The 12,882-nt window shown below is 39.0% G+C and overlaps 1 protein-coding gene across 1 annotated transcript in view; it reads right to left on the reverse strand.

Annotated features, from left to right (window-relative positions):
• LOC109624258 (chemokine-like protein TAFA-5) overlaps positions 1-12,882 on the reverse strand; it is a 47,133-nt gene that overhangs the window by 24,732 nt on the left and 9,519 nt on the right. Inside the window, exon 2 of the mRNA XM_020078809.2 lies at positions 6,071-6,220. Within this exon, the coding sequence (XP_019934368.2) occupies positions 6,071-6,220 (150 nt within the window). The remainder of the gene's footprint in view (positions 1-6,070; positions 6,221-12,882) is intronic.

Raw genomic sequence — 12,882 nt, forward strand, 5'->3', positions numbered from 1 at the left:
TTGTAATTCTAGCATTTAGTTTGTAATTTGATTGAATAAATATAGCATATAGTTATTCTTTTTTTTTTTTTTTAAATAACTGCCCCTATCCTGCAGATCTTTATTTCTGACCATCCCAGGACGGATGAAGGAGTTTTCAGGTGTTAAATATACAAAACAGTCAGAAACAGAAAAGAGACTTTCACATTAACAAACAGCGTGTTATGGAGATGCAGTGGATTAATCTCAGGTACCAGTGAACACCTGAACACCTGCGAGTGCTGCATCACCACGCTGATTAATGAACGGCTGAAACGTAGATCTGTCCGCCGCCGCTCAGCACAGTCCATTTATCCAAATAGAGAGGAGGCCATTTTGTAATCGCTTCATTCATCAAAGACAGCGTCCAGAAGGAGGGACGCTGTTTTGTCCCCCGAGGACGGAGAACAGAGAGGAAGGAGAGGAATGAAAAGAAATGAGGCAAAGAATAAACAGATGGAAAAAATGAAAAAATAAAAATAGTGCTCCAGTCTAAACAAGAAGTGGTCAGAGAAACCATTAATACTCAACATGTGTTGTAAGCCTCAGAGGGGAAAAGAAAATCATCCCATTTTATCAACTTTAAAATCTTTCCCTCATTCATTTTTTCCTTCTTTTTTCATCAGTTTTAGTCCATTCACCTTTATTTTACTTTTTTACTACATTTTCTTACAGGGATTTAAAGACAGACTATAATTTAGAATATCATAATAATGATCCAGATTTCATAACTAACAAATAGCATTCATAGAATCTTAGACACAGGTCTGTTTAACAGTTAGCTGTAAATATAGCCAAAGTTATAATAGTTTTTTCTTTATTTAGGTATGACATAATCACAAGTTGTCGAATAATTAGTAAAGACAAAAGAAAATATAAACCTAAAAATGAGGTCTTAATTGAATTATGAGATCTATCAAAATATCAGATTATGTGATAATTGTGCAAAGTACAAATTACATGATCTAAACATATAACTTCTGTAAATATGAGATCAGAAATCATGAATGGAACTGTTTTCATATAATGTTTATTGAAGTCATAATCAAAAATTCTTAGGAATTAATATACAATATGATATATTATTAATAATTACATAAAGCCTTTGTTAGTGAACAAAACCTTCTCAAAAGTTCACTCTTCTACTTCATCATACAAACTTTTTTTCCTTGAACTATTTTTCTTTTCCTCTATTCTGACGTCAAGAATCATTCTCAATATTTGACAACAGTCCCTGAACGCACCGCACCGCCTCTCTGCCCTTTTCAGTTCATCTCCACCTAATGAGAAATAAAAAGGTCTCATCTGTTTGTTTCCCCACACTGCCTCAAAGCCTTGTGGCCTTTTTGATTCAACGCTCTTAGTCTGATTATATTAATGTCCAGAGTAAAACAGCAGCAGCATCTTTTTTCCCCCGTCCGCAGCAGTGTTTGGAGCAGAAGATGTGTATAAGAAACATCTGCTAACATGCTAGCTCTAAATGGCATCCTCTGGACGATGCAGCCTCCCTGTGATGCATGCTGGGATTATCCTATCCGGAGCGGAACCTGTGCACAGGAGCCAACACTCAGACTGTTGTGAGGTAATCCAGCCTGAACGTGAGAGCATTACTGAGTTTGGCAGTCGGGGCTCTGCTGGTGGGTTTCAGGAAGCAGAGCCACATAAAACAAAGCCAGCAAGCGCCTCAGATACAAACTGACATAAATACCAACATGCAGCTCTCAGAAACTCAGTAAAGGTCATGAAGATACAGACTCACTGTATCTGCTGCTGAAATCTGAGTTTTACTTTAACATTTCTAAACTGTGACTTGGCACTGACCGCACACTTATAGAAAATATATTTGAATTTTCATTTAATTTGAATTGTTCTTAAGTTAAATAAAACTTTAAACACACAAAAAAAGAAAAAAAGGATGCACAGACGTATATGTAGGTGCAAAAAGGTGAAATGCATTAATGAGTGGTATCAATTACATATATCATTACATTACATTTCATTTAGAGGACGCTTTTATCCAAAGTGACTTACAATAAGTGCATCAACCATGAGGGAACAAACCCAGAAGCAGAATCAAGCACAAGAAAATGCTTCAAAAAAATCCAAACATATCACAACATAAAACACAAAGTCTCATTTTATTTCTATATATTTAAAGTATATATATATAAAGTTGATAAATTTAGAATCACCTCCACCAACAACTGCATACTGCTTTAAGAATTGTAGAGCTGCACTGATCAATTAGTCAATTGACAAAAGAAATATTCAGTTACATTGAAAACCGATAGTATGTTGTAGTCATTTTTCCAGCAAAGAATTCAGAGCATTACCTGATTCCTTTTAAAATATATGAGGATTTTATAGTTTTCTCTGTTTTAAATCATTGATAACTGCATATTGGGTTTTGGACTGTTGATCGGACCAAACAAAACAATGCTGCCATGCATATTTTTTAGTATTTAAAGATTAACTGAGTTTGAAAAACATGCAGGATGCATCCGTTTATAATTGTGTAACAGTGGCCATTCAGCATAATGGATGCTTTATCTTTTGATTTTTACCATATTTTCTTACTAATAACTGCACAGCTTTGATTTGTATAACAGTATTACAGTACACAGTGAAAAAAAACCCTGTCAAATTCTGGAAGAAATGTCTGGCAGCAGCAGTTGCCAGACACTGACTAACCAATCAATTTAAAGAGAAAAACTTTCAGTTAGATTTTTCTCGAATAATGCAAACACAAAAACATATATTCAGCAATGTAAGGCTGTGGGTTTTCGCCATAAAAAAAATAGGTTCGCGTTATAAAAATTCCAACCTTTATTTTACTGTTGATGTTTTTATTTCAAGAAGTTTATTGCTGTGGTATTTACACTTAATTTAGAAAAACAACAAAAGTTAAATAATCCAGTTAATTTCTGTGAAATAAAATAAATAATTAGATTTTCCACCTCTGTGTACAGGTCATGTGATGTGGGTGCATGATGTTTTTTTGTTAACTTTGTCCCGGTGACACTTTATCTTTCCATTTTTGTGTTTAACCCTGATACGTTCAAGAGACCTTAGAGTTTGTGTAACAGCAGATTGTAACAGAAAACCCAAACTGACATTAATACCAACATGCAGCTCTTTAAAGGTCTCACAGAGACAGAGATGAAAGCCAAAGTTTCTTCCAAACACCTTAGAAAGGACATTTTCCATCCACAATGATTTGTCACCTAAAGCCCACATGCAGGCTCTCTGATGTAAGTCACACTATATTTCAAAACACAAGTGCCAATTATCCTGCATGGCTGGAATATTCAGGTGTCCACGTGTTTTTAGTTGCACGGCGTACCTTAACGTTTCATTAGTGAACTGCAGTGGTTGACCAGAAGCTGCTGATGGAATTTAGATTGAAAATGTTGGACTCGTGGAGCTGGAAGACAGATCCAAGGTAAATGTAATTTCTTTCAACCAAGAATAAAAACCAAATAGCTTTCTAAAACCTAAACTCTAAGTCACTGAGAGTTTAAAAAGGTTTCAGACAGTAAGGAAATAAAAAACAGGAAGCTGCTGTTGAGTCTCTGAGCTCAGAAAGCAGGTCATAGCAATTAGCCATGTTTACCAGCCAAGTATGCTGTAGAAAATAGCATCCTAAAGCAGCAGAGTGTTCAAACAGCTCTGAACGCTGAAAACACAAACTTTAACCTGTTCTGATCCAACCACACAAACTTTAACCTGTTCTGATTCAACAACACAACAACTTTAACCTGTTCTGATCCAACCACACAAACTATAACACGTTCTGATTCAACAACTCAAAAACTTTAACCTGTTCAGAACCATCCACATAAACTTTAACCTGTATGTGGCTGTTGCTCAGCAGATAGAGCGGGTCATCTACAGAAAATCTGTGTTTGGATCCCAGGCTTCCCATTCCTCATGCTGAGGGGTCATTGAGCAAGAAACTGACCCCATATTGCCCATAACTGCAGTGTGGGATTGATGTGTAATAGATAAAGCCCTGCATATAGATGCATTGTATGAATGTTTGTGTCAATGGGTGTACAGCAAAACTGCAAAGTGCTTAGAGTGGCCATCAAGACTAGAAATACTGTATATAAATACAGACTATTTCTTTATGCTGACATAGGCTAGCAAAATCATGTTCTTTTTCTGCACATATCATATTTAAATTGTTTTTTTTTTGACTGGTGCATTATGTTTTTAGACCAAAACCATTCGTAAGCAAAGAGTCATTTAATTAAACAAGTTTTGTGCAATCTTACATTGAAAGCAAAACTTATCAACAGACGTATTCCTAGGTGTGTATTGAAGAACTTTTTTTTCGATTTGTTCCAAGTTCCAAGTTTAGCAATACCAAGACGAAAGCCCCAAAAAATAAATCAATGCACCAAATTTGTACTGATGTGCCATATGTTGTTATCAAACAATCCATACACCAATCCATCAGTGTTCTGCTGGAGCTCAAAGCTCTCCAATAAACAAGATGAAGTTTTGATGCTGATTATTTGAAAATATCTTGGTCAAATCTCACTCAGCCCAAATCTCTCAAGTGAAGCTTTATTGAAGAGAAAGCAGCAGGCTGGGCTCCAGTGGATCTCGAACTCAGCGAAACAACTGTTCGAAAGTCTCTGAATCACCAGGAGTGTCTGTAAATCCCTGCAGAGTAGACCCAGTCCCTCCAGCTGTTGTCATCTTCTCCAGATGGCAGAAACAGAGACAGAATAAGAAGGGGAACGTGGGAGACAGCTGGTGATGAAATGCAATGAAACATTGGGCTTCTCCCATCTGGGCTGTGACTTTCTGAACCTCAAAATCCAGATGAAGAGACATGGAGGAGATGTTTATTTCCTTCATAAACATAAAGTTTGTCTTAAGATGTGAGATTATCTTTAGCCTCGGAAAAGATTGGCATGAATTCTTGTTCTTACTTATTTGAAAGAAAAAAAACAAACACTGAAAAACACTCTCAACACCTTCAAAAACTATATTTACAGTGCCACAGAAAACTGTTTATATTAATGCATCTTATAAAGCATTTCCTTTTCTTTGCTCTGTTTTCATTTAGTAGTCAGGCTTGAAACAGAAAACAACCCATACAGAATCAACTGTTAGTAGTTGTTTGAATTTTACACACATATATCACTTCATTACTCCAACAAACTTTTAAAATGTGGGGATTCTCAAGTTCAGGAGTGTGTTTGTTATGTTTCTGACTCTCAGGAGTAAAGTGGGGCAATTGGGTACCAACCTTTTGTCACAGCATCTAGTGCAGCATGTGTTAATATGTGGGACAAATTAACTAACTAATTTATTTCTGCACTTTCACCTCACATCTCCCCACAACTGCCCCCTCAACATCTCCTTTTGCACCTCATAGTTTGAAAACCTTTGATGGAGAAACAATCCAGTTGGTCTTTGTGAACATTGTCAAGAATCAGAAAATGGAACAAGCGCTTGCTAACTGTTATATAACTGTTATGCTATATAAAGCATATAAAGGTCACTGTAACCTTAACTTTGACAACTGAAAAATAATCACTTTATCTTTGAGTCCAAGTGAATTGTACCAGATGTAATGACGTTCCCTTTGGGCAGTCCTAATATTTCACATTCACAGTAACATGAGATCACTGTGACCTTGACAGTTGACCTCTAGGAACCAAAATCCCCTTCAGCTGATCTAAAGATATGATGTTCAAGAAAAACATTAACATACTTTGTGAGGCAACTGTGACCTTTAATCTTGCGCTACCAAGATGAAATCCAAGCTTGAGTGAATGTTTGTGCCAAATGTGAAAGAATTCCCTCAAGTTGCTTCAAGGATTGCATTCACAAGGCAAGAAATGTGCTTTGTGAGGTCATGGTGACCTTGACCATTGACCTTTGGCCACCACAGGTCATCCATGAGTCCAAGTGAAGATTTGTAAAAATGTAATGACATTTCCTCAAGCCAATCTTAAGATCTCAAAATGTGAAACTTGTTTCTGGGAGTCTCCAACAATCAGTTATAGCTATTTGAGGGCGTTGAGCATCTTACCCTCAACACAGGCCGGTCTGGCTCGTGTCGTCCCGGCGATCTGTCCCTTCCTACAGGCGCAGCGGGCTGTCTGTCGTGCGATGGTCCTCCTCGGCTGGCTGCTGTCCCTGTCCAGAGTAACAATCTCACAGGTCCCCGCCGCCAGCTGACCTGAGGGATGCAAGAAGGTAAATCAGGTTAATCATATGTAATGCATTGTAGCTATAATCATGATTGGGTTTGATATGCATTCACAAACACAATATTTCATTTTACGTTTCTGTTACTGTTTACTTCACTTTTAATACCTTCGGTTTGAGAGTTAACAAATAGCAACAGTATTTCTAATTGTGCACTTATTTATTGTTTAAATGAAGGGGCTTGTTCATAAGATGATGCAAATTGAGATGCTTTGTGTGACTGTGTGAAACTAGTTAAAGTTAAACTAAATAATGGGGGTGTATCTCACAGGGGAACTTTTTTAAAGGTACAGTGTGTAGAATTCTGTGATATCTAGTGTTGAAATGGCATGATGCAGCTGAACACCCCTCACCTCACCCTCTCCTTCCAAACATAACAAAAAAAAACTGTTGTAGCCTTAAGTTTTCATAAAAACTCAACTTGTGTTTAGTTTGTCCAGTCTGGACTAATGTCAAAAACATGGTGGCCTCCGTAGAGAGGACCCCCTCGATGTAAATATAAAGTATTTAAATATAAAGAGCCTTTTCTGGGGTAAAGAAAACTACAATTCACATAATTTAGATGAAATGAACTCATGAAAACATCATGAGGATTATTCTACATTAAATTTCTGCCAATAGTTCCCTTTCACCTAAATCTTACACACTGGACCTTTAAATGCTTTAACAAGTCCATGTTTCTCTTTATCTTCACTGGACAAGGGTATTTTCCTGCTGATGTAGCAGGGCTGGGCAATATGACTTCAAGTCAATATCAGGATTATTTCAAACATATATTCCATTATCAGAAAGCAGCACACTTCCAGCTGTACTATGAAACCAGATGAATGTAATCACTGAGTTAAACTTCAGGGATGTCTTAAATAAATGAAGGTCTGGATGACCCAAAACATTTTACTTTTATTTTCAGATTAAACAGGAGTCATTGTGCCCGGCCCTGAAAACCTCAGACCAACAGATACTTTTGGTGGCATTACCTTGACCTCCAGCTCTATTGTGAGAAACCTTGGATATATGTTTGACCAGGTTTTTTGAGTCGCATATAAAATGAGTGTTTAGCCTCATTCCACTCGTGCAATACTTTGAAAGTTAGAAACACCCAAAAGGATTGAATTACTAGTCGATGCATTAGCTACCTCTAGACTAGACTTCTGTAATTCTTAATTATCAGGATGTCCCACTAAGTCTGTGAAAAGCCTCCAGTTGATTCAAAATACTGCAGCGTAAGTACTGACAGGAACTACAAAAATAGATCTTTTTACTGCTGCCTTAGCTTCTCTGCACTGGCTCCCTGTAAAAGTCACAATAAATTACAAACATATCTTCATCACATTAAAGAGCTCATAGCACCCTATTATCCAAAAAGATCACTTCAACCTTCAAATGCTGGCTTAAGATCCTACAGTAGACTTAATCTGTTGATTTAACTGAATTCAATTCAATTATTTCTGAAGAATATGCATTAAAGACAAGCTTCATGCTTAACAATGCAGATGAAACAGTATAAGTAGTGGACATTCTATTTGTGGCTGTATTTGTGACATTTATAGTAACTAAACAACAACAAAATAAATCTTTAAAATCTTCACTGAATTCAGCAAAGACAGTGACTGGTGAAGGGATGAACTGTGGGTGAATCAGAGGGGACAATATAAAGCCTCTGGAGTTAGTATGTGTGTGTTTGGGGGGTGGGGGGTTATTTAGTTGCTGTAGTGACAGCAAAAGCCCCCCCTGCATACTAATGAACTGTCATCAATAGAGCCATGGACTGTTCCCTCTCCACAGATGACTGGATCCACAACAACCAGGACCTCAGAGCAGAGAAAAGACAGGGATCAGTTCTGTGAGACGGGGGTCAGCAGGGTCAGAGACATCCTCATCCACAACAACAACAGCGGGTGATTAAAGACAAGCCTTTTCTAAGAAGCACGCGCTTATCCAAGTTGAACTTCGCCTGTGATTGGGTAGTGTGTTGATTTTGTCATAAAGGGAACACTTTTCCAGCAGGCGATTACCTGGATGGGATGTTTTTCTTAACAAAAGGAAACTGAGCACATCAAGGTGTGATATGATCGGCAATGTAAGAGTGGTGAGCTACTTTCACTTTAGAGTTTACACACAATCACATAGAGGTGTGACGGCATATGAAAGAGATACAGGCCATTCTTTTCCCAACAAAATTTACATTGCGTGAAAAAAAAGGTATTTTCTGTTCAAACATTGCAATAGTTTCTATTTGCACGTTAAAGTCTGACACAGCTGACCCCTCCTGCCTCTCCATAACCTTTACATAAAAAGAAACACTGAGGTTATTTTGCACATTGAAAATCCCTGTCTGTGAAACCAGTTGCTACTCTCACTGCACTGACACTGACAAGTCAGATAAAAGCTGAGCAACAAAGTACATGAGCAGTATTTATTCCAATGCAGTGGTGGTAAACACACCACAGGGCCCCATCAATAACTCTGCTGTAGTCACAGCTTAGCATGTAGCGCTGACACACTGACAGCAGGGGCCTCAGCTACACACTGACTCTCCTGTACTCACCAGCTCCAGCTACAACACAGGCATCCAAACAGACTCTCACAAAAGGCCATACTTGTATATCTAGTGCAACTCCTCCACCATACAACTTGTCTTTCAAGGGGGCATAAGCCAAGCAGGCTCAGATCCGTTCAACATAAAAAAAGAAATGTCTGGATTATTCAGGTGAGTGGTGGCGTCTGTGTGGAGCAGCAGGAGACAGGATATAACGTATAAACTCTGCTTCAGATAGCACATGTTTTTCTACACAGCACAACAGCCCTTATCGCCAAAACTATCGAATCTTGGTGTCTTTCCAAGTTGAAATCTTTGTCAGCATCTTCTATGTGTATGGCTCCTCTTTTTCATTTTAAAATATGTGTATTCTTTGCTCACTCATACATTCCATGGAGTTTTTACTTTCCATTGCCGCAGCTTCTCTTTACTGCGTCTATCTGAAAAGGGTTTGGGTTTATCCCCCATTTCTTTAAGAGCCATGCCCTGGTGAAGCCCACTTGGCCAGTTGGCCCTTTCTGTTGTGATGGTCAACCACCTCAACACGTGTAGGAAATGTCTCTGCTCTCCCTCCACCTAACTTTCGCTGTTTTCAGAAATGACCTCCTGTGGAGAATTGGGTCAGGACTTTCTCCAGAGGTTTCCTTTCCCACATGAAAATTGCAGTGGGAGATTTTTCACTCAGGTGTGTTTACAACAAATCCTCCAGAGGATACAGGTGAGGGGTGGTGCAGCAGGCAGGGGCAGGATGTATTGATTCTCTATTTTTGTTTACAGCACATTGACCTCTGCGTCTTCTCTCATAACCAAAAACGCTCTTGACATCTTCGTCTGTGTCTTCTACATATTTTCCTTTTTTTCGGTCAATTTTGCTTCTGTTATCTCTTAGAAACTACTTTGAAATACTTCAAAATCCTAAATTAGCTGTGAAGGTAAATTCTGCTGGTAATGTAACGTGTGTGCCAAGTTTAAACTAAAGCTGGCAGCACAAGTCTGCAGGCAACTGCCCCCAGGGCCCTAAAGAGCAGCAGGGGTAGGAAAAAAACTGCCCAAGAGCCAAATCCAATAATCTAACTAAAAAAATAAGTTTTCCATTTTCCTTTTGTTGGTGATTGTACATAATTTCTCATAAATCTAGTGAAGGTACAATTTTATAGGATGATCCAAGTGTTTCCAGTGACTGTCTGTACAACCATTAGTATATTACTAATTATTCATTAATTCAGCTTTCTTCCAAAATTGACCATTCAATTTGACTTGTTTCACTCTGTTTCAACTACAACCTTTTTACCGATATTTATTGTGTGTTTGAAACCTGTGAACATCAGTCCAAAACAAAACTATTTTTAATTGTTTGATATTTAGTCGTGAATATTAGTTTAAACGCTGCTATTGGCTTGGCTATGAGCTTGGCTGCTATGGAGGGGGCTCTGAATCCTTTTAGGAACACCCAGCTGCTGTAATGCACCTCTGACTGGGTGTTCCTAAAAGCCTTTTGAGAAACAGTTATTTAAAATCTTGCTGATAAAAGAGGATTTTTTTAAATCTCAAACTTAAGAGAGAAACTTTTTCAACTTGGCTCCGTAAGAGGACTTTTTTAACAAAGTTTTCCTGTTGAGTGTAATTTGTTACTTTACAGTTTCTCAGCTCGTCTGAAGGGCCACTCTGTCCTTCAGCTGTTTTCTTTAAAATCCATTCTGTCATTTCTGCAGCTGTAGCTATTTGAAGTCCTGACTGTCGGGGTGAAAAGCCTCAGCTATCAGACTGAAACGTGACGCAGCGGCAGCAGCACTCGGCAGCAGCACTCGGCAGCTGAGAGGGTTTTGATGTGGCGAGCGGCGTTCGCTGTTAGCAGGCTCTTTGTGAAACATCGAATGAAGACGCAGTGTTGTTGTCTCTATCGGCTCCGAGTCATCGCCGCTGTCTGTCAGGTGAGTTATCGCTCAGGAGGATTCGTGTCTGTGGGATGAGGAGTATTTTTCTCTCTCCTCTGCCTCAACAGGAAAACAAGTCAGAACTACAGACCTATGTGTCAAGCTGAGCTCTTTTAGAGCTTTAGTTCACATTTCACGGCCTTCATAGAGCTACATCAAAAGTCTGCAGCTTGAGAAGTAGAGTAGCATATGCAGACAGATGGAGTGAAGTGCAAAGATATGAGCGGCATCTGTTTATTTCCTATTTCTTTTATTTCAGATGCCATTTGCTCTCCACATAAACACAAGTTTAGCTGCTTACTAATTTCCAAGTGCTACACGAAGGTGCCAACAACCCCACAGGAGGTTAAATCCCTGTCAGCGAGAACTGAAAAAGCCTTTTGCATGAGAGGTGAAACTCAGGCAGTTAGAAAAACCTTGACTGGTATTAACATCCTTCCTAGGAGATCCAATCACAATTTATTTGCGACTGTTGGTGTTTGTGAAGACCAAATGCTGTTGTTTTCACTCAGTCTGACTTTGTATCTGTCTGTGCGAGTGAGTGAGAGGGAGATGGAGAAAGCAGAGTCAGGAGCGACTGAAAGGATGAATGTGCGCAGCTATGACGAGAGTTTTTAACAATTGAATCAAAGAGGAATGTGATCAGTGTTAATATTGTCGCTGTGATTAAAAATCAAATCAATGTAGAGACACTGAGAAGTGTAAAAATACCTGTAGCAGGTCATAGTCATACATGCATGTGTTGATACCTGAACTTAGTGCTGACCACGTGTTAGGATCACTCAGGACAAATGTTAATACCAAAACTGAACAGGGTCTCTGTTGCGCTTTCTGAGGCTTTTTTCAGTTTTTTACCTTTTAAAGGTTTGTTTGTTATCTGAATTGAGCGTCTCGGGACAGAGGTGTCGGGTGCTCTATAGACGGTAAACCCCTGAGGCAAATGTGTGACCTCTGATATTGGACTAAGTGAATAGAATGTACTTGTACTTGACTATATAAACAGATAGTTACTTAGTTAAACTTCAAATGACTTTAAAAGCTTTAAGAAAAATGATTGAATCAAAAAGAAAAACTAAGTAGTTCTTTTTTTAAATCTAGACAACAGTTTTAAGTTATTTTCTGAAAACACTGCTCAGATCTTTGTGTTGCAGTTTTGAAGAAGCTCATAATTGCATGTGACAGGCTGCATGAACATGACTGCTGCGTTCTGTCAGATCCCGTGGTAACCCACCCTATTAGCCTTACAGCTACAACTGAATCATAATCTATCTCATCTCTGTCATTGCACTGCTGTGATGAGGGTAATCCCTGCTCCTCCTCTTTGTGTCTGCGAGCTCAGTCGAAGCAGCAGGTCACTTTCATATCTAAAGGGTCAAAGGTCGCAGTGGAAGGTGTCTGAGCCGGGACAGCCAGCGACAGAGGGGAGGACGTTTGAACCCTCGTCCCTTGGAGTGTTGTACTATCTGACACAAAGGTCAGAGGATGGAAGCTGTGCAAACACACACACACACACACACACACAGAGACACAGAGAAGTGATACTGACTCCATGGGGATAAATTATATTACATGAAAAATTAAGTCAGTGGCTGAATGTACAGATAGTGAGCTTTCAATCCAAATTAATATATTCACTCCTGCTCTTTGAACATCAGGAGTTGGGAATTCACATGCTTAGTCTGTCATGGTTTATACGTATATTATCTATCTAGATCTTTTTTATCTGACATTTTTCAATAGGCTAGGTTATTAAAACATTGCTAAACTAGCTTTAGTCCTTGTTTACACTACTCTGTTTATTCCTTGAATGGGTATTTCCTCTCTGGTGGCCTTCACACTGATGTCGGTGTTAAGATAGATTAAAGATCCAAATCAACGTAATGTGTCAGAGCAGCGGTAAAACAGCTGCTGTCTTTTTCTCTTTTTAAACATCACAGGCCCATTTTTTCTACGTCAGTGATCCTGAGGTCTCTGAGCTGCTGAGATCAGAGCTGTTGCTGCAGGAATAGCCCCGGAGCTCTCTTCAGTAATCAGGACTCGAGCCTGCATGTAGATGATACAAGAGACGCCACTCGCTACCCAGGCTGTAACTCTTTCATGAGACTTCGTTTCGCTACCAGGTATCCCATGGTAACCAGAGAGAGTGGCGGCAGGTTTCTG

Source organism: Paralichthys olivaceus, chromosome 7, assembly GCF_024713975.1.
Source record: "Paralichthys olivaceus isolate ysfri-2021 chromosome 7, ASM2471397v2, whole genome shotgun sequence".
Taxonomy (NCBI): domain Eukaryota; kingdom Metazoa; phylum Chordata; class Actinopteri; order Pleuronectiformes; family Paralichthyidae; genus Paralichthys; species Paralichthys olivaceus.